This window comes from Dermacentor albipictus, chromosome 3, assembly GCF_038994185.2.
Source record: "Dermacentor albipictus isolate Rhodes 1998 colony chromosome 3, USDA_Dalb.pri_finalv2, whole genome shotgun sequence".
Classification (NCBI taxonomy): domain Eukaryota; kingdom Metazoa; phylum Arthropoda; class Arachnida; order Ixodida; family Ixodidae; genus Dermacentor; species Dermacentor albipictus.
The window spans coordinates 90,160,377-90,182,248 of NC_091823.1; the positions used below are offsets into that span (position 1 = coordinate 90,160,377).

Sequence of the window (21,872 nt, forward strand, 5' to 3'; positions counted from 1 at the left end):
TATATATATATATATATATATATATATATATATATATATATATATATATATATATATATATATATATTTGGCATGCATATTACATACAAGTCTACTTACTTGCCGTCCACACAGTGTCTGCAGACAATATGCAGACAATCTGTAGACTAGCTCTACATGGAGGTGACTGGTGGGTGACTCATGGGTGACTGAAAGGTCAGACCTATTGAACCGTAATTATAAAATGTGTCATGGTTGAGAATATGTATATATATGCGTTTATATATAGATATACATCTACACACACACACACTCGCTGGGCATGCATATTACAGACAAGTCTACTTGCAGTCCGCACGGTGTCTGCAGACATTCTGCAGACTAGGTCTACGTGGAGGTGACTGGTGGGTGACTCAAGGGTGACTGAAAGGTCAGACCTATTGAACCGTAATTATAAAATGTGTCATGGTTCAGAATATGTATATATATACGTTTATATATAGATGTACATCTACACACACACACAGACTCGGTGGGCATGCATATTACAGACAAGTCTACTTGCAGTCCGCACGGTGTCTGCCGACATTCTGCAGACTAGGTCTACGTGGAGGTGACTGGTGGGTGACTCATGGGTGACTGAAAGATCAAAACTATTCAACCGTAATTATAAAATATGTCATGGTTCAGAATATGTATGTATATATAGATACATATACATATTTACACACACACACTCACTGGGCACGCATATTACAGACAAGTCTACTTGCAGTCCGCACGGTGTCTGCAGACATTCTGCAGACTAGCTCTACATGGAGGTGACTGGTGGGTGACTCATGGGTGACTGAAAGGTCAAAACTATTCAACCGTAATTATAAGATATGTCATGGTTCAGAATATGTATGTATATATAGATACATATACATATTTACACACACACTCACTGGGCACGCATATTACAGACAAGTCTACTTGCAGTCCGCACGGTGTCTGCAGACATTCTGCGGACTTAGTCTACAGAAAGGTCGAGTCTACAGATAGGTGACAGGGGTGACTGATAGGTGACTCATGAGTGACTGAAAGGTCAAACCGATTTTTGTAAGGGTCCATCAAAGAAAAAAAGAAAAAAAAAGAAAAGAAGAAGACGTGCAACCCTATAGCGTCTGGAATTATCGTACACATTTACGCTTACACGTCGTATTGCAAATGTTATGAAGCCTACCTTGCTTAAGCGTGCCAGTGGTGCAGCCGCGTGCCACGAGCACCACTACATAGCGTTTGATCGCTGCACCTTGTTCTGTTTCGATTCATTATTTTGATAACAAGCGGGCATGTCCTTTATACACAGATACTGCTTCGCGCTTACAGACATGGTCGTGCGGCTGGATACGATCGCCCTCTGCGCGAAAAAAAAAAAGAAAAAAGAGGAGCGGGCCGAGTTTGTCTAGTTGAGCCAATGACACCCTGCGGCAGCGCCGGGTGACTGTCTGATTTCGGACGCGGAGATGTTACTTTTGCAGCGCGCATCTCTCAGCCTGCGGGCGCGCGTCCAAGTATAGAAACCGGACTCGCTCCAAAACTCCCTCCTTCGACGTTTGACCCTATTCTTTAAGGCCCTACCGCACGGTCTCGGGTCTCCTTCGTCCCCTCGCTGTGTATACGACCGAGCGCTTTGGCAGTTCCTTTTTTGCGCGCTGATGGCGCTTCGCTTGATCACCGAACAAAGAAGGGGCGACCGCCGCGACACGCCGCCCGGGGGGACAGGTGACACTCGATTGCCGGGATTCGGTCCGATGTCGGTTGGCCGCGGCCGCACTGGAATGCGTACGCCCGCTCGTGGCGAACGAGATGCTAGAAAGGAGAGAAATATACAAAGAAAGAAAAAAGAAAGAAAGAAAGAAAGAAAGAAAGAAAGAAAGAAAGAAAGAAAGAAAGAAAGAAAGAAAGAAAGAAAGAAAGAAAGAAAGGCGAATAAAAAAAGAACAAGGCCCGCTGGGCAGCGGTCATCGGGGGTCAAAGAAATCAGGGAAACAAAATGAAGAACGACGGCGAAGAAGAAACGCGCAGGACAACAGACGGCACAATGGCGGTTGAGGCGCGCCATTATCCGATCCAATCTCGGAACTTGGTTCTATGTTTGTTTGTTTGCCTCCGAGATAGGCTCATACCCACTATGGGGTATGGGCCAAGAATGGGGTGATTTCTACTCACGTCTCCTGCTTCTTCATAATCTCTGCTTTCTAGGCATTTTGTCAGACAGCGCCGCTGTCGTGTGTATATATTATATATACGCGTCGTTTACTCCCGATCACGATGTGTTGTGTGCGATCGGCATGCGCATACTTCTTGTCGGAACGTTTGAGGTTCCGCCCCCCCACCCCCTTTATTTTTTTCATCCCTCTTATGGCTTGTGTTTGACATCTCGACCGGCACGGTACTGCCGTCCGTATGCGCCTTGCACTGCTCTTTGCATCACTCACTCTTCTCCTTGGCGCTCCTCTCTTCCCCTTTCGCGCCGTAACAATCGCCTCATCGTCGGTCGTCCTTCCTCCGTTCGTGTACGTGCGGACTCCCCGACCCTCGTCCCCTGACCTCCCTCCTCCTCTCTCTCCACTGCCATCCCGTCACATGTACACGTGCCTGTATCGGCGGGCACCCCCGTATTTCACGTCTCTCTCTCTCTCTCCAAAGTTTGTCCGATTCTTCTGCGCAGCCTGTCCGTCGCCCCAGGGCCGAGGTCAAGAGGCGCGCCATTTTGTTTCTCTTGGGCGCGCGCGGCCATAAATATAGAGGCGTCGTCGTGCCTTTTGCTCGCGCTCGCGCGCCGTATAACAATGGCCCCTCCGATCGGGTCGGCGCGCCACTCTGTTGGAGGCAGAAGCGGCAGCGGCTTCGATATGCGCCGCGCCGGTGCATCGACGCCCCGGGCTAGCCGAACGTGGTGCACAGGAAGCCCCTGCGACCGGTTCCTCCGAGGCATCCCGCCGCGAGAACTCGCCAAAGACTACTCGCGAGAGAGAGGGAAGAGAGAATAAACACCGACCAAGGAAACAACGAGAATGGAGGGGAAGGAGGAGGTCACGGGTGCACAGAAAAGAAGCGCGCTGACCGCGCAACATCGCGAATATCGGCCGTCCAAGAACAAAGGAAACAAAAGCGGTGCCTGGCACTCTCGTGAGGTGGCTTCCTGTCGATGGGGCTATGGCGGGGGGTCAGCACACACCGGTGCCGCCGCATGACTCTTCTTCGAACATGTAGCTCCTCTTGTCTTTCGAAGGAAACGAAGGAAACACGTACTGCAGCAAGATATATGCGGGCCATGTCAGGTGAGGGAGATGGCAAACCGTTCTCTGACGCCCCCCACCTCCCAGCAATTGTCTAGTTCCTTTTTATAAAGCGTGAGCGTTTTTCTCCTACAGGCTACCCCGCCACATACACGCCCCTTCCACAGTCGCCACGTAACCTCAAGCGCGGACTTCAAGCGAAGGGGAAGGGATGTTCGCGCGGCCACTGCCACTGGCGCCGTTCCATTAGACGAAGGCAGTTAGTTGCGTGTGACCAGGTGTTTCTTCGCCAAAGGCTAGAGACCGTGTTCTTGAGCGGTAACTGTTAATACATATCGGTAAAACAAAATAACATCGTGGTTGGAAATGGCAAGGTTGATTGCGGCGCTGATAGGTGTATGAAACGTAGCTTCGATGCGACGAGATCGTGTGCGGGGCATGAGACCTTTTAAGTACCCAGCTCATTAATCGCGGCAACGCTTCATTGTGATGTGCGCTGATTGCGTTAGCTGAGATATTTCCTGGAAGGGCCATACGCGGCAGTTGGTTTGTCACGTGATATCACGTGATAGCAGTAGGTACCACAAAAAAAAAAGATCAATAAACGAGGAAGAACCCGATACAACTGCAGTAATAGTCTATCTAAGCTGACGCTGCAGGGAACAAGCCATGCTATGCTGTCCAGTTTCGCTGCTTGGTGACAACGTATCCCACATGAAAATTAACCGGGCAAAGGAGAGCCCATGACGAAGCTCACCGCATCACTAGTCATCATCACACTTTTGGGCTTAAGTTTACCGTTCTACAACATCAAGTGCGCAAAGGAAGGCAGCAGCTCCTCTTTACCGCGTATCGTCTCGCAAGTTCTCATCTCGCGTCCTGCATTGCGCATTTGGACGACTGGTCATTTCCGTTTACAGCAATGCGCGCATTCCTCGGTATCGCATTTGTACGAGGGCGGTGGTGGTCTTGGGAGAGAGAATAGAAACAGGGCAGAAAGAGGAGGGGGTCTACGAGGGAGGGGCGCCTTCGCCGCGCACTGACCCCGCGCTTCCGAAAGGTCTCGGTCCTCATCCTCTCGCAGACCTGCTGTTTACGCGCCTCTCGACGCCACTGTTACGTATACGGGACGGTGCTCGTGGGTAGCTCCGCGTGCCTTGCTTCGAGAGCCTGCGGGCGCTTCTTGAGCTCAGGTATACATGTATACTCTGCTATACGGGCTTCAGCTCCCACCTTTTGTTCTTTCACACACACGTACACACCCACATACAAGAGGGGGGGGGGATATAATACTCTCGTTCCAGCGTGCATTGTGTGCCGCCACGGCAGAGTTCCTTCGCAGCATCCTATACGGCGCCCGCCTTCTCGGACATCGCGGTCCCGAACTACAGGAACAACGTCCGACTCGCCCCCTCCTTCTCACCCTCCCCCGGTGGCAACGGAGGCGCACGAATTGGCTAAATCAGCGGGCGCGCTCGCACGCGTCTGTGTTTCGGGCCGCAGACGCGGCGGCAGGCAGGACAGCCCTCTGTTCCCCTCCCGGCTGACGATTATAGTCATTCGCGCGATGACGTTGTTAGTTCGTGAGAGCAGGGGCGCGCTGCTTCTCTCCTTTGCGGTACACGCCGTCTGCCGTCGACACCAAACCGCCTCTGTTTAGGGCTTCTGCCGCCGCTGCTGTTGTACGAGAGGTCCGCATATCCGAGTGTGCCCCGACGCGAGCTTGAATTATTGGCCTGCCCCGCTCCGCTGGCTTCTTCCCGCGGCCCGTGGCCCGCAGCACAGCGGCTCGCTCGCGACCCGATAACCGGTATCTCGCGCGCGCGCGGGAGACGCACGGCGACGGACTGGGGCTGCCTTCGAGGTCGTAAAGGGAACCTAACCGCTCTTATTTCTTCCTCGCGTTTGGAGGGGGCCAGGCAGGCTTGGCCTCTTCCTTATCATTGTTTCCAGCAACTTGCTTGGGGGTTTGTTTCGCCCGCTCGCTCTATCGGTTCCTGTTTTGTTGGCCCTCGTTGTCCTCTCGGAGGCGTTTGTGCACCATGCGCCTGTGTTGTGTTTTTTTGTGCAGATTTATTTCTGCGCGCCCTTGCTTCTTCGCTGCGGCCATTGTGCGCAGCTTATAGCATATGCGGCGAGGCGGACTTGGAACGCTGGAGACGCGTTGGCCGCAGACGCATGGACGCGTGATGCCTGAAATGACCTAGCAAATGTGTGTGGACGAAGTTTTTCTCTTTTCTCCTTTTAAATTTTATCAAACGAGGAATTTTGTTTTATGCGAAGCATACTAGCCGCACAACCACGCTCTTCCTTGCTGCGCCGCGCGCGGCCGCGTAGCTACCATATGACGTCATAACAGCTGCACAAGCGGAGGCTCAACTCGTGCGCTCGCTTGCGGCCGCGTAGCTACATATCCGGGTCTCAGCTCGCGCGCTCGCCTGCATGAGTTGTTTCTTCGTCTAGCCGAACCAAATATAGCCAAGCAACAGCAGTTCACCAGGCTAAACAGTGGTTCAACAACTAAAATAAACGCTAGTATGCTTCGCATCCTGGGCTTAACCTTAGCTAAGCCACAGCCATTTTTTAAATTATTCTGGAGCATTTGCTGCGGTTTTGCGATATTGAGAATCGAGCACCTTATGCAGGCTTGGAGGGGTAGTGATCCCTTAATTCGGGGCAGCATGTCGTCACATGTTTTAATATCCAAATGCGCATTCCGATGCATTTGTCAAGTATATGATGTAACACGCTCTGTCGACATTGTGACACTACATGCCCCTGAAATTTCATCTATTACATTTGCTAAGATGGGTAGAGGGGTATTTTATTGAAGGAAAGGCAGAGGGGTCGGCCTGAGCTAGTCTGCTCTCACCTGCTACTCTGCACATGGGGAAGAAGAGGAGAAGGGGACGAAAAGGTACGACTGGTGATGACGCCAGATTAGAGGGACGCTAGATGCACGATGCTGCAGCATTGCTAACCGCACGGTTCCACATCGATGTCGTAGAAATATTCCAGAACATCACCCAATAAGCATTGTTTGATAACTTGTCGAGCGACGACTGACGTAGGAAAGGTCCTTAAAGGAGCACTAAAGCGAAACAACAAATCAGTTTAGACCAATAAAGCATTGTTTGAGAACACTGCAGGCAGTCATTTCAAAGTAATAGTTTGATTATTAGATGAGGAAATGAAAGTCGAAGTATCAGTACTTGAATTTCGCGCCGAAACCCCGACGCCGGTACGTCAGTGTGACGTCAGGGATTCCAAAGTATGTTTTGGCATTTGAGCCGCGTCGGCTGAGTAAAGGTTCCCGAAAGTGTCCATGTTTAATATTTGTTTCCTTTAGAACATAATATAGTCAATCTGTACCGTTGTATAATTAATTAGGCCGTATAAGATGCCATCAGAATCCATGACGTCACAGCGACAAGGTGCGGGAATTGCAAGGAGGCGTCGCCACCCGTCTTTCGTTCTTGCGCTTTTTCTGGCTTACCAAGCGTCTAATCGTAGTAAGAGTGGCGTTTCTGGTGTCCTAGAGAGGTATTTTACTGGTGCAGACGACACCATTTTCCTCACTAGTGTCTCTTTAAAGACCAGCCATACGTACATGCAGTCATGCACAGTTGCTCTATAGCTTTGGCGAATATCTGCTTGAAGTACATTCCTTGTGCATCGCAAGAGGGACGTAAGCGCGGCGGCAAATGCACGCACACGAGCACCGAGGTAAACGAACCACCGCTGCGCTTTCATTTGGCTATTTCGCTGCGAACAGTGACCTCCGCATATATCGCCACAGCCGCTGCTGCTTTGACCTTCCCATGCACCGCTCGCGGTCAAACCTGCGCAACGCTGTATGTCGTTCGCATCTGGCACACTTCGCTTTACTTTTCGAAGGATACAATGTATACTAGTAGCCCCGAGCAATGCACAGGGAAATTGCGCGCTCTCTTGGGCTATTCGCCTCCGCTCAGCAGACCAGCCAACCGAACAACTCCGCTGGCTGCGGCTTTCGTCATTACTTGCGTGGTGCCGCGTTCAGAATCAAGGCATTACCTCCGGCGGTGGCTGGTGACTTCTCGCCTCGGGAATGTACCGCAGCGACCGTGTCTGTTGCGTACAGTCACGACGCCCGTGGCGCAGTGACCGTCGGGGGCGGCGACTCATTATCAATCAAAGCCCGGTTGTTCCAGTAACGCGCAGCAGCCGCTGCGCGGACAGCAGGGCGACGTACGCTGGGTGCCCCATGGCGTACGACCTCCCTGACCCCGACCGCGGAGCCACGCGGTAATGCGCTCGCCAAGTGATCGTTTCTAGATCGGCGCGACCTCGCCGGTGACCTGAGAGCGTGCACGTATATTGGAGAAATTGGGCAACTATTCCCCTAGTACTCATATGGTACGTCACTTTGTTATGTAGCTATCCTTAATAAGCCGCCAGCTCGTGACGAGGGTTTTCCAATGCGCACCGTTATTAGCGATCGAAAAGGACTCTGTAGTTTGTCTCGAAATTATAGCTGATGTCGTGTACTACAAAGCGGCGATTCAGGCGACGAATTTTCACGGAACGCTTACGATTGCAGGCTACGGAGGATATAATGTCATCCCTGTTTTTACTGCTTCTGCAGTTATCGCATGGATGTCAACCACAAATCTGGCCTGGAAGCTTGACACCTGTTTTGTAGAAAGCGCATTCGAATCGGTGCTACTGTTTTCTTTTTATCTCAAGTTACGATCGGCGGCGCGATACCTCACCTCGTGTTATCTTGCGTGCAGTGAGCCGCAGTGTACACCCCCCGGCCGTGTGCCCGAAATTGTTTGCGCGATTGGAGACCCCCCGGTAGGAACCCGGTCATTTACCATATGTTGCGCAAGCGTGGATACGCTGTTCATCGGTAATATTTCTCGTCCAGCATTATATATATTGGGACTTCGATGCAAACAGAGAGGCGGGATAAGAGAAAAGGCCGCGAGAAGGTGTCCGCTTACCCCGGCAACTGCGCGCCCACGTCTCGCTGACCTCGCGTTCTCCTGCCACTCCATACATCATCTCCGTCCGCATCCGCGGCACGCTTTGTGCACGTGCTCGCGCGTGTGTACGCGCACGCACTCTCGATTGACCCTGCTCGGAGGCACTCGGGAGGATCGTGCAACAGGGGTACGGCAGGCCGCCATCATGTGGTCTGGGCTCCAGCGCGCAGCTCTACTTCCCTCCCTATATACCTCTCTCCTGCAACACGCACATACGCATGGATGTATGTGGACACGTGAACAAATGCGCGTGTAAGCACAGGCAAACGAACGTAGAGATGCACACACCCACACACGCGCGCTCGCGGACACAAAGACACGCATCGCAGAGACTTTAAGGATGATTTGTCATTAAACCAGCGGGAATCTCAGCAGGGAGACGTACCTGTATTTGCGGCGTCTTTGAAGAAACAGCGTTTTCTGTGCGCGTCTTGGCCACTCTAAGCGCGGCATCGGATCGGGTCTCGGAGGCCACGGTTGTTGCGCATAAGTTTCTCACGACTACCTATAGAGGGAAAAGTGGCGCTGCGATGCTGTTGTCCGCATCCATAGGGACGCCGGGAAGGGCACTTCGGATCGAGCATCATTCTCGGATACCCAGGTCAGCTTGCAGACGCATCATGTCAATAACATTTCGTGTGTCAGAGTGATTTAATTTCTGGAAAATAACTTTTAAAATCCTTTTCTCTTCTTTGCTCATTATTAAGAACGCTTTTTTTTTCTCTTAGAACTTAGGCACTCAGCGCTAGAGTGTACAGTTATATCGAACGCGAACAGTAGCTGTGTCTCGCTAAGATTTGTGAAAATCCGAGATCTGCGCCCACAGTGCATCGGATTCAATCGTGGAATATCTTTTCTTTTTTTTTTCAGTTTACTTGACTATATGTGCATAAACATTAATGAAAGCTCCAATACCAGATTGCAAGAAAATGATAATTGAACATTTCATTCTACAAAAATGGAACTAGCGCAGCAGACGGTGATGAAGGTGGAGCCAACTTCAAGACAAGCAAAACCTTCAATATCCCGCCATAGGCGGTGGCGTAAGATTTCTTTCTATAAGAATTATGTACAACATTGTATAGTTGTTGGCGTCCTTCCTAAGCCATGCGTCAGAAGAAGCTTTAACTGTGCAGCTTTCTTTGGGTTATAAATATTCAACATATTTGAAACAGAATACTTGAGACACATACCTGATATTTCAAAATATTGTTTGCACCCATGCATGAATGCCGTTTCCGGCTCCCTGTTTACAAATGTCTGAAGTTCATACTATTCGTCGTTCGTTGTTCTTTTAAGTTATGGTGCCCTGTTTTTTTTATTTTTCGAGCCCTATACTTTTAAATTAGGAAAATAAAATGAAAGCACAACTCGGTATTTGTCGGAGCATCGGATTCCCCCGACTTGTTTTGTCCATGTCGTTATATAACTGCGAACTTTGACACATACTGCCGACAAAAAAAAAAAAAGAAGAAGAAGAAGAAGACGAGGTGACTGTCCACAAGACTAAGGCTGCGAAAACAAGAAAGAGCAGTTTTTTATATATCGGACGCCATCACTTTCACAGATCGCCATAACGTTCACAGATGTTGCCGCGTTGTCTTGTCCATACTTCAACGGTAAGCGGAGTCAAAATCGCCTTGTAAAGCTGCAAAATCACAGACTTCTTCTGTAAGGACGGAAGAGAGAGAGAGAAAAAAAAGAAAAAAAGAAAAAAAAGAAAACAAATGCGCGTACATATAAGGACGGGGAAGGCGCAGCCAAACATCGCCATGTATAGAGGGAATAAACAAGGACTTGAAGATAGTTCGAATGCGATTGCGTGGTCCGCGACGCAGAGTGGACACACGGATGCACACTATAAGGCCAAACCTGTTTCTCGACCTGCCGAGGAAGAGCTTGGGAGATAGCGATGGTGCACACAACACGCTGCATGCGGGGTTCGCGTGTACGCGCCTGTTCTCGATCCTATAGCATTCGTATGGTGTCCGTCGTATATATATATATATATATATATATATATATATATATATATATATATATATATATATATATATATATATATATATATATATATATATATATATCGCCTGCTCAACGTCCCACCTTGCTTGCAGCGTCGATGCTTCCGGACCCGGACTCAGTTGTTTTAACTTCTAATTCGATTATAAAGCTTTTTCTTCCTGTTCGTTAGCGAAGGTTTGGTTGACGCCGTAGCTGCGTGGCTTATCTGTGCGGCCGATAAGAACTTGACGAATGCTGCTTTCCTCTCGCTTATATCTTTATGTATGTACCTTCTTCCCTGATATAGTAGGAGGCATCGGCGATTGGCTCTTGTACGCGTACGTGCGCGCCGTGCCGCTTTAGCGATGCCACTTAGTTCGAGGTCAAATTGCACGGACGCGGATCGCTTATCTCTGGCTGCTAACCATGCAGAGTAATCTCGTAGAGCCTTAGGAAACTATCACAGCTAATTGCGTTTGTAGTACCCAAGCTATGGCGATACAAAAGATTTATTTGTCAATCTTGATGTCACAAAGCTACGTGCTGCCTGAAAGTTGAGTGATGACTTCAGAACTGCTTGGGCGATCCTTACCCGCCGCGGTTGCTTAGTGCCTATGGTGTTGGGCTGCTGAGCACGAGGTCGCAGGATCGAATCCCGGCCACGGCGGCCGCATTTCCACAGGGGAGAAATGCGAAAACACCCGTGTACTTTGATTAAAGTGCATGTCAAAGAACCCCAGGTGGTCGAAATTTCCGGCGTCCCCCTCTACGGCGTGCCTCATTATCAGATCGTGGTTTTGGCAAGTAAAACTCTATAATTTAATTTACCTTAGGCGATCCTGACGTTCTTTAACGCGCACCACGACATCAACCCATTGCCAGTTCTTGATTCAATTATTTCTTCGAGGAGCGCTGCGTTGAGGCATACCGCAGTATGTATTTAAAGATACATCCGCTGGATGGTTCCACAGCGCCTCGTGTAAGAACTTGATTAAGGAGTAATTAATTGCAGAGAGTCAATTTTGTAATCAAGGGCTCCCTGATATATCCTGTGTGTGGGTATAGGTACACGACGGATTTTTCACTTGGCTCTCACTCTAACGCCGCATTGGATGACAGAAACGGATAATCGCCTTGTCTCAAACAAGCTCGGGCTCCACAACATGGACAGATGCAATTTTACTTACAAGTCGCACCTTTCTTTCCCACGCAGGTGAATTGCTGCATTGTGTGTGGTTGCCTGATAAAATTTGACGTGTATATACCCACGAGAAGAGATTGACCAGGGTTCGCCTCGGAAACAGCCGTGGAATGACATCTTCCTGCTAACTGGACATATAAAAAAATACCAATATGCATTTGGGAGCGTTTCTAGCGTAAGAACGTCTTCTCTCTCTCTCTCTCTCTTTTTGAGTGCAGTCCTTGCTTTCTTTGTTGATAGTTCTGTTCTAATTTCGCGCGCGGGATGCTAAAACCGAGCGTTTACGCACGATCTGGTACGAAAAAGCCTCACTGACGGCAAGCACAACTATATGTATATTCGAGAACGGTGCACAAGAACGGCGAAACGAGCTTACAAAGAGGGCGTGTTCTTTTGCGCGTTCGCGCTCGTGTAATACCAGGTTTTGGAGCTCGCACATATCCGGGAACAGTCCGGGCATGCGTCCTCTCACCCCCCCACCCCCCTTCCTTCTCCCCTCCGCTCCAACTTCCACCATCCCCGGCAACCAAAGTATATACCTGCGCGTAAATACAACGGCAAAAAGCACGAATTCTGGAAGAATGCGTGTGCGCACAACAGACAAGATGCGTCACTATATACGTCACTGGAAACCGTTTGATCGTGACGGCCCGTGCGTGCTCCTTCTGGAACGCGCCTCGAGACCCGCGACCCCAGCAGCAGCGGGAGGTAATTGCGGCTAAACACTATAGCATCCGTCGCTGCATATTCATGTCCGACGACGTCAGACTTTCAGCGCTGGATGAGGCGCAAACCGAACCGTTGGCCGGGGCAGCCCGTGCTCGGTATTACGGGTGACGTCTCGAAAGATGGAACACCGCAGTTCAGACCTCTTCCTGCGATGCCTCTCACATATATAGGCGAGCGGGCCGGCATACGCGCCGTCTTTTTTCTAGGTCGAAACAACGCCGGAAGGCAGGCCTGTGCTCCCCGTCAGCACGCGTGATCGCTGCGTACCCGCCGATGCTGCGGCAAACAATGGGAGTCAGCCACCTCGGCAGCCTCCTCGAATCCCCCCGGAACAATGCTTTCGGCCTTGCGGGCTCCGAATCCATCTTCGGCAGGCAGCGCTCGCGAGGTCTCTTATTTTGCCTCCGCCGCGGCGCACGAAGCAGTCCGTGCCGCGTGCCGCCCGCGGATTTCCCGCGCGTATGCAGTCCCGTAGGCTACACGTATACTCGGAGGCACGTCATGTAGCCATCCGGTGAGTATACGTGTATATGTATACGGACAGTCTCGCGTGCCGCCGATGGAGAGGGCCGCATAATTGGCTGCGAGCTGCCCTCGCGTATATACCACGGTGACTGCAACCGCCTGAGTGATTAGTGCGGAGGCCGCCCGTACGAAACGCACCGTATAGATGTAGAGCGAGCACTGATAAGGCACACCCACCACCGCTACGCTGCTGCTGTTGCATTGCGTCGCCGCTGAGCGGCTGAGGTCGAACCACGCGAAGCGGGAATCTTCTGAGCAGCGCATGCTGGGAGCGACATGTGGGAGCCGAGCACACGGCTACTACGCGGATGGCTGGCTGGCCGGTTGGTTTGGGCTGTCCGTGGTTCGGCGCTGAGCTTCTGGACGGATTGCGCGAATAATTGCTCGGTGGCCTGTATAATGCGCCAATGCTCGTTGCCAGCACGGAAGTGGGAGGGGGGTTTCGCAACGGCTTTGTGTACCTGCGAGTGCGTGTGTTCCCTGCGTGGTCGAGAGAGCGCTGTTTTCTAGCCTAGCGCTTTGTTTTCGCTTACCCGTATACCTCCTAAGACTTGGGCTATCTTATTTTCCCTCTCTCACGCTGGCCGCCGCGGTTAGCCAGCACGGTCGGTTGGAAGTGGAACAAGTTCGATCTCTCTGGGCTTGTGTGCGTTGTGTACGCCGGGTCCTCGTTGTATCGATTGTTGGGCAGATTGCGTGCGTGCGTGCGTACTTGCGTTTGCGCGCTTTCGCGCCACGCTTCGTGTATGATTCCCGGGTTTCGCTTGCGTGAAAGAAATCTCGCTGACTGATTCCCCCGGGCCACGCGAGACGCGTGGACCTGGCCGCGAGTGTTCACGTATCGTGTTTTCATTGTTCGTGTCGGCACTCGTTGAAGCCTTCGCTCAGCTCACCGTAAAAGGCGATACGCACGAGGCTAGCGACATCTCGCTGCAGAGAGTCGTTGCGAGGAGCTCAAGTGGTCATGAACGAACGGAGAAGTATAATGACACAAAGGAAATCGGAGGTTGAGGTGGTGTCAGGGGCAGCTAAGTATGGGAACGTTGCCTTAAAGGCTCGTTACACGCCGCCAGAAGTGAACATCTCCGTCATCACTACTTATGATTCGACTCTCTGATAGGTCCGCCACGGTTTCTCCTGTCAAAAATAGAGGGAATAAATACTCAGTAAGAGAGCTGCATTGTCAAAAAGCGACAAGATTTATCGCTAACAAGGGATAGCCATCACCGGATTTACCTTATTACGCAGACAGCGCAAGTCATAGACAAGCCATGGAACTAATTTCGTTTTTCTTTATATTGAGAAACGGAAAACAATTATGCTTAAATGACCTGTTTTCAGAAAGCGCTGTTGAACAGTTTCAAGACCAAGGTTGTTGATAATAAAATAGCTATCCATTTAAATGAACATATTCATTAAACATGGATATGGGTACCTGTCGACATCTCCTGATTCCCTGCAGTTGATAAAGTAAATGGGCTTCAAAGTAAAGTCGCTCATTCGTGCAGATTATATATACACACACACATATATATCTCCGAGAATGCGGATACCCGTATATCCGACCTATATCCAATAATATCGTAATAGCGAATACGTTTTTTTTTCTCGTCTTTCAATGCCACGGTGTCCTTTGGTCATACGAAATCTTTGAGTGAGAGGCTTTCTTTCTTTTTGACGTTTTTAGTCTTTTGATGCAGAGCTATAAGCTTGAAAATTTGTGTTTTCTACAAAGATCATTAGCATGTGGCTTCTCCACAAATTTTGCTTCTTTTATTGTTTCGGAATAAACGCGGTTCAGCATGAATGCCCAGCACCACTGCCGTGGGTTGTCCATGGCGATTTGTGGCTCGTCGAGAGCAAAAGTGACTGCTGCTGCCGTCTGCGCCCCGCCAACTCGCTGCCTACATATGCAGCTGAACGCGAACACGGAATCAGCTCGGAACTGCGCCATTCCTTTGTGGTAACAAATTGTCCTACCCCGTAATCACCCTAATCGCACAACGCAACCGCTACTGCTACTTTATACGTCCCCACTAACCACCCAAACCGCATTTGCTATAACCGCAAATCAGCTGCAGGGATAATGCCGCTGTTTTGCGTCGCATAGTTCCTGCAGTCGTGCACAAGCCGTTTCAATTTCAGTCCTGTGAGGCCGGTACCTTGAAATTCTAAGGTGTTATCTTCGCGTTCTAAATGCTTCAGGAAACGAGCACAAGGGGATGCAGTCAAATAAACAAGAAAAAAGTTTCAATTAGAAGTTTTCGTTTACTATGGTCAAGTTTTTTCTTTTTTATATCCTTCTGTGCGGCTGAGTTATCCTTGCTTTGCGCAACGCCAAGCGGATTTGTACGTACAACAATTATCTACAGCTGCATGGGCAGTTTGGCGGCATGCATGCAGTACTTAAAGTGGTTTGGGTATCGCCTTTGCAGCGCTTTCCGGCATGCCCGTAAAGGAGGGCACTCGCAACTGCTCTCAGAAGCCGGTGCGTAAAATCTAACGGCACGTGTCGAGCTCGAACTGGCCGTTATGAATACGTTCTGCATACACGAGCGAACGCGTTCCGGCACGCGCTGGTATTCAGCTCTCGTAAGAACACGCTGTATGTACACGGGCGGCCCTGCACGGGCTTACTTTCACTCTACATACGCACTCTCCTCCACGCAGCTATATACCAGTGGGTCGCAGACCACGCAGCGTATAGGGTATATCAGCCTCGCCAGACAAGAATAACAAATGAGGGCCGATATATTGGCGCGCTCGGACGATCGTGCAAAAGGCGCGCTGCCCGACTCTTCCAACAATGGGGGTGGCGCGGCTCGCACGCGCACACACGCGCAGACACACACAGTTCCGGCGTCGTCGGACGACAAGCTCGGGGCAACAACGAAACCGGAAGTGAGCCAGAGCTCGCGGCTCGGAAATGGCCGGAAGCGGGGGCTCGCAGAACCCTTCGTGGCTGTGTGGCCTGCAGGAAGCGCAGGCGCAACGGCACGCGTCATTAAGGACGCGGCTGTGTATGCTAGTGTGTATATGCGGCGGCGGGGTGATCTATCACTGGCCGAAGTCGCGCCGCGGTCCACTGCTGTCGGCCCCCTTGCGAATGAGAATGCGGGCGCTCGAAACTATATATACAGACCGAAACGCGAAGACACGTGGATGAATTCACTATATACCCACCGCCGCTTCTCCGCCCCCCCTTCTTCTTCGGCGCTCTGGTCTGTTTTGCGCGAAAGGGTTTTCGAGGTACGTTCTCTTCGTTGCGCTGGACACTGGCGGAATAAAAGGCCATTCGATACGGTGGCGGGTCGGATGGAGAGGACATCCGCGCGCTGGTGTACAGGAAGCCACTTTGCGCACTCTTTTCCATGCCGTTGTGCGCGAGCGGCCGGGATGACTTCTTGCGGTAGAAGAGAAGAAAAGGCGTCGTGCGTGCGTCCGTTTGTGCGAGAGACAATTCGCTAATGACCCCGTCGAGCGCCTTCCTGTCGACGACTGCTGCACCAAGTGATTCATGTAGCAGCATCGCGAGTGATGTTATGTGTGAGCCACAGCCAGGTTCGTTCTACGTATACTGCCAAGTGAACTTTCCTCATTATGCCGCCCTGCTCGGTTCAGCAGGTTTACAAGGGTAACAACAAAAATTTCTCAAACCTTTCATGTTTTCTTCGAGTCATCGTGCTTTTTTTTTCTTTTTTGAAGTGAGGCACCTCGCCGGAATGAGAACTAAGCGAGTGCGGGACCGTGTAAATAAGTGGTCTGCAGTTCCTTTTACGTCACCTCTTAAGTTTCCCGGTTCGGTGTCTGTACGACGCCCTATATGTATACGTACGAGCACGCGGTCGCGAATTCCGTGTGCCGCGCACTGCGGCTGAATGCCGATAGGGGGCGCACAGTGCAGCATAGCTCTTGTACCGAGATCTCGGTGAGTGTTTTCGGTGAAGAACCTGAAGTAACCGACCCTTATTTGTGGAGCCCTCTATAACATCGGTGTGCTTCATAGTCAAACTGTTACTTCTGAACGTAAAGCACCACGAAATTTTATTATTCGCCTGGGCTTACGTGTATCTCATACACACGTTTTTGAGATTTTAATTTGTCGATTTCGTTTCCTCTCTTCCTTTTATTTTCTTTCCATTTTCCTCTCTCTATTTCTCTCTTCTTTTTGCGTACCTGGCGTCATGCCGAGAGACACAAGAACACAAAGACAATTCGCTACCGCGTAGACTGAATTTCGTGACCATCTGTACCGTTCGAGGACGCAGCGTTTCCATACATAGTCGGCGCGAAATGTCATTAGAGTCAACACTGAGGAAATCTGCCCCGCCTCGCTCAGCGGCGATAATGCTACACTGATACGCCTTATGAGACGCGTGACTGACGGCCAGCCTTGAATGTCGAGGGAAGAACAAAAAAATGCAGCCGCACGCGCGACCGAGTTTCCAGCGCGACCAAGTCGCACTGGTGACCCTATTAAGTCTCCGTGGCGACAATGCGCTACAAACGGGCACGCCTCTCGCGCGATCGTCGTGTCAGCAGCCTCGCGAAGGAACGCCGTCGGGCGGTGTGCACACTGGCCGGTGTCGACGAGAGAACCCTCTCTCGCCGTAAAATAATTTGCGCCCTTTTCATTTTGTTTTTGAGGGTGTAAATTGTTTCACAGTGTGGTCAGAATATAATGAATTCAGTGATATTCTATATTACGTGCATTTCGATGTCAAAACACACTGTAAATTAGCATAAAAGAGAAAGATTCCGCGCTGCAGTCTTTGACAATGAATTGAAGCTTTTTCTCGTCTACTGCCAACTACTCGATGTGTTGTAAATAGCGTGCGGTTCTTCAGAGTTCCCGATGCAGAATCGTAATGGCGGGAAATTTTGCAGCAGATTATTTGGAGACTACATTTTCTTTTTTGTGTGTGTGTGCCAAGGCGGGTGATGTGCATTAGACAGCAGGCTCAAAAACCATATAGTATATTACCTATATAGTATAGTCTGTTGAAATCGAGTGAGATTATAAGTGCGGGCAAGAGAGGCAACGAAGTCATGAATTCTCAGGTGTATACGCGTATAGATAATGTCCTGTCCTAAAGAACGAAGTGGGGAAAAAAAAGAAAGAAATCCCGTGCAACCTGCGTTTTCTAAGTTCCAAAGATATCGTGAATGACTGCCGGTTGAGTTCGAGACGGCGTCTATATCGTCTCAATTGATTGAAATGACGAAATAATCTCTCAATTTTCGCGCCGTCGAGATGCAAGCGCTGGCACGCAGCTTGCGGGAAGAGTGGTTCCACTCTCGGTATCGCACTGTTCTCGTGCACTCTGTCGCTTTGCATGCGACGACTTCGTAACGAAGAAAGGTCGCCGGGAAATGGCGTCTCGTTGCACAACTTGCAGCCGGCTGTCGACAGCTCTTGCCCGTGCACGTTACGAACTCGGCGGCACATACTAATTTGCACGGTCTTGGGGACGCCATCGGAAAGCGTTAGGCAACCCGCTCCCTTATGTTGAAGTTTATGCGCGTGCGACACATCTTCGCACAGCCTATATAAACTCGGGGATGTCGCCGCAGAATTTACGACACTCTCCCACAAACCCGTTATAGGTCGCGATGTCGCTCTAACCTTAGGCGCCCATAATGCGACTGGTTGCTGCCGTGACTCTGCATATAAATTTTCACAAAATTACGCACGTAACATCTGAAAGTGCAATATGCATAGAAGAATAAAGCAAAAAAAGGCCGAAGAGGAGAGGGGAATCCGGAAGTCGAAGCAAGTTGCCTTGTTCTTATCCCGAACACTGTCGTCTGTATCCTCATCAGTGATAAGCATGCGTGTTTCGATACCCTTATAATAGCCTTGTAACGCAGGAGGGTGATTTGCAGAGTCAGTGCCAGGGGCCTATGTATACTGCATGTAAGTGGCATCATTCGAGTTGGTTTCGCTATAAGCGAGCGCCTTCGCTCGTAATGCGTCATGAATATTTCATTGCCATTCCGCCCATCAAGTAGTTTCATGTGGGGATAATTCGGCGATATGTACTTCTTCCGCTCAGAATTATCTGGTGCAGTCGCTTCACGCAAATGAGTACAGCGCCTAGGGAGATGTTTTTTTTTTCTTTTTTTTTTGAAACCGGTTAGGGTTACGACACTTGCGCCTGCGAGTTTTCATTTGAATGTTTACTTTTTCTTTTGCTGAGCGAAGCGCTGGCGAGCCAGTCAGCTTTTCGTAAGTGTTAACGGCGCATACGCAATGCGAAGCTAAGCCATCTTTCAACGCATTTCTGCACGCAACTGTGGTGATCTTGTTTCTCTATGACTGTCAGAGCGTGTATCGAACCTCAATCATTCCACTTACGCGAATCCCGTTCAAAAAATATAAAAAGAGAAAAATTGTGAAGAAAACGAGCGCATCTCCAAAACATCTAACGCATAACACAAGGGCTGCTCACTTGCAAGGGGCATTGCTCCATAACACGCACACAAAAACTCTTACGCGCGAAGTTCCCACCACGATTCCTCGTGTTATTAGCTTCATAGAACCTCTAAGACCATTCTTATACCATACATTATTGTAGTGCAAGCAAATCTTCGAAACTGTTTCTCAAAAGGAAGACAAGGAATGCCGTCCTTTCCTCGCTCTGTGCTTTCCTATCGCCGTTTCTTTACCGCAGCTTTCTAATCGCCTGAGGAAGCTCTAGCTGAAGATGTGAGACGGCAAAGCAGCAGGGAAAGAAAGAAAAAAAAAAGAACGAAAGAGAGAAAGAGAAAACGAACAAAGGCAGAAGAAGAATAAGAAGAAGCTTTCGCTTTGTACACGTCAAGCGTGCTCCCCTGTGGGCGAGTTTCTCCCCCTGTGTTCTCCACCTTCTCTCCAGTCACGACTTTTTGCCCAGAACGAGCGGAGAGCTCGCGGGACTCCCTTTGTTTCCTCGCCATTATTGCACCCGCCTGCAGAGAGCGCGTTCGCCGCTGTGGGATGCCGGTGGTTGTGTCGGCTCGTTTTTCTGCATCGTTTGCAGCGCGCATCCCACTGGCCGGCCCCCCTCACCTCTCCTCTTTTTACCCAACGGTGGCCATTTGTAACGCCTCGGCCACGAAATATTGCCGCGTCTTGCTCGATGACCGGTATTTTTTGCCTCGAATGACCACTAGGAGTCGCGACACATCGGCCCATCGGGACGCCCACGGTCCTCCTACATAATGCTGCATCCACGCGACCGCCCCGTGTGTATATATATACACGTATATACTACACACTGTAGCGCGAAGTGGCTTTTTTTTTCGACAGATTCGCGCTACGAAGAGGTATTTTGGTCGCAACATGCCGGTGGAAACGATGCTGGATCGTTTGAAGCCTCCTGTTCTTGCTGTCCTGATGACCTATGGCGTGGCAGAAGCTCTTTCTAGAATATATAGCGGGCGCGTGAAGCCAGAATTTGTCTGGGAGCGTTTCATGGAAGGGGTGGGTCAGATAAGGCGAACCGCGGTCGTTTAACGCTGGGCGGCGCCAGGTTACGCGTAGGTGTGGTAACTTCGCCCCCGGCTGACCTCACAGCCTTTTATACGCTCGCTCCCGTTGATGACACGAGGCAAGACCGCGGCTTCCTTCGCCCAATCTCAACGTTTCATAAGAGGTAACTTAAAAGTATCGAACGTGTAACACTGGTTCTGGCGCTTTAATTTCGGCGCAATTTACGTGCCTGTACTCATCTATTTCTCTCGCTTTCTGTTTAAAACTTCTTTTCCACTCCGTGGAATAGCAAACCGCGCCTTGTTCTGGTTACCCTCCTTGCCGTTTTCTCCCCCTCTGTCTGGTATAAGCAACGATAAGCACGGAAGCTGTCCTGACGCACGACCTTTTGGCTACTAACCTGCACGGGGGAAAGCGATCGAAGGATTGAAAGAGAGAGGGAGATGTCAAAGGCAAACAGTAGAGAGTTCCCATGCAAAATGGCATATACACAGGGTGCCCATACGTGTCTGCTCAGGTTCGAACGCCGAGAAATCAGTGCAATGGTATTCGTTAAATGTGAATGCAAGCAGGCGAGTTGGACTGTATATGTTTGAAACTGAGAGTAATACAGCTTTAAAGCGCTTTATTGTTCCCAGAAAGCCTTAGACGTTTTTATTTTCCTCTTGCGCAATAACGCTCCAATTCTCTGTTGCACATCTTTATCTTGTACAGCTAAATCTTGATCTAACTAAACCCGATTTTACGATCCCGATCTAACAGTTCCCGATCAGTAACAGTTAGTTTCCGATCTAACAAAGAAATTCATGTTCCCCTGCTGGTACCTAAAGGGTTCAATGTTATCATCAACCCGAATTCACGAAACAAACTTGGTCGAACTCGATTTAACGAAGTTTTTCTGAAATAAATGAGTAAAAAAGCGGTCATTTCTTTCTAATTTTGACGAAAACGGGTTCTTCTTCGAGGGTGCGCTCTAAAGCTGTAGCGTTATAACATCTAGGCGTCATAGTCCCATTCTTAGCTTTATTTTGACGAGGCTGCACGCCGCACTCATGCATGGAACAGCCGACTCAACACCGCCACGGCAGGGGCGGCGGTGCTGCTTTCGTTATTTTATAGTTTGTGCAACAGATGGCTGGATTAGCGCCAAATGCAATGCCGCGATAGCCTTTGCGTGTCGCTACGTTACAATATTAAATTTCGAAGGACCGAAAAATTCCTTTCTCAACTTTACGAACTTCCCGATTTAACGAAATAAGTGGGGCGTGGTCATCACTTCGTTATATCGAGTTTCAACTGTATATGAAACCACTACTGTCTGTTCAGCATTGCCGGCACTACTCTTTCTTTCTTTATTATTATCATTTCTTTTTCCGACGTGGGCAGCTTGCGTGGCAATGTGAAAGCCGTCTGGGTGTCTCGGGAACCGATTCGCCGCAATGGTTAATAGAAGCCAGCAGAGCATGTACTTTCGTAGTACTGAAATTCACGGATAAAAGGGACAGAGAGCGGGCATCAGGAGCTAAAAGAAATTGTTATCGTTCTTTCCAAAGCGTCGCTTCTAATATGCGAAAGTGTACGCACATGTTGCCAACGCGATGGCGCTACTTGTGCTTTTCGGGTATTTATATACAAGTTTCCAC

The 21,872-nt window shown here is 49.9% G+C and overlaps 1 protein-coding gene across 11 annotated transcripts in view; it reads left to right on the top strand.

Moving 5' to 3' along the window:
- Positions 1 to 21,872, top strand: part of LOC139057471 (transcription factor Sox-5-like) — an 884,741-nt gene that overhangs the window by 717,776 nt on the left and 145,093 nt on the right. The window contains exon 1 of one of the 11 annotated variants that reach the window (XM_070535788.1): positions 11,639 to 11,676. The exons of 9 other annotated variants lie outside the window; for them this stretch is intronic. In XM_070535788.1, the coding sequence (XP_070391889.1) occupies positions 11,654 to 11,676 (23 nt within the window). In that variant the 5' untranslated portion in view covers positions 11,639 to 11,653. Of the gene's footprint in view, positions 1 to 11,638; positions 11,677 to 20,308; positions 20,393 to 21,872 lie in introns of those variants that run through there. One more of the 11 variants, XM_070535794.1, reaches the window with a different exon arrangement.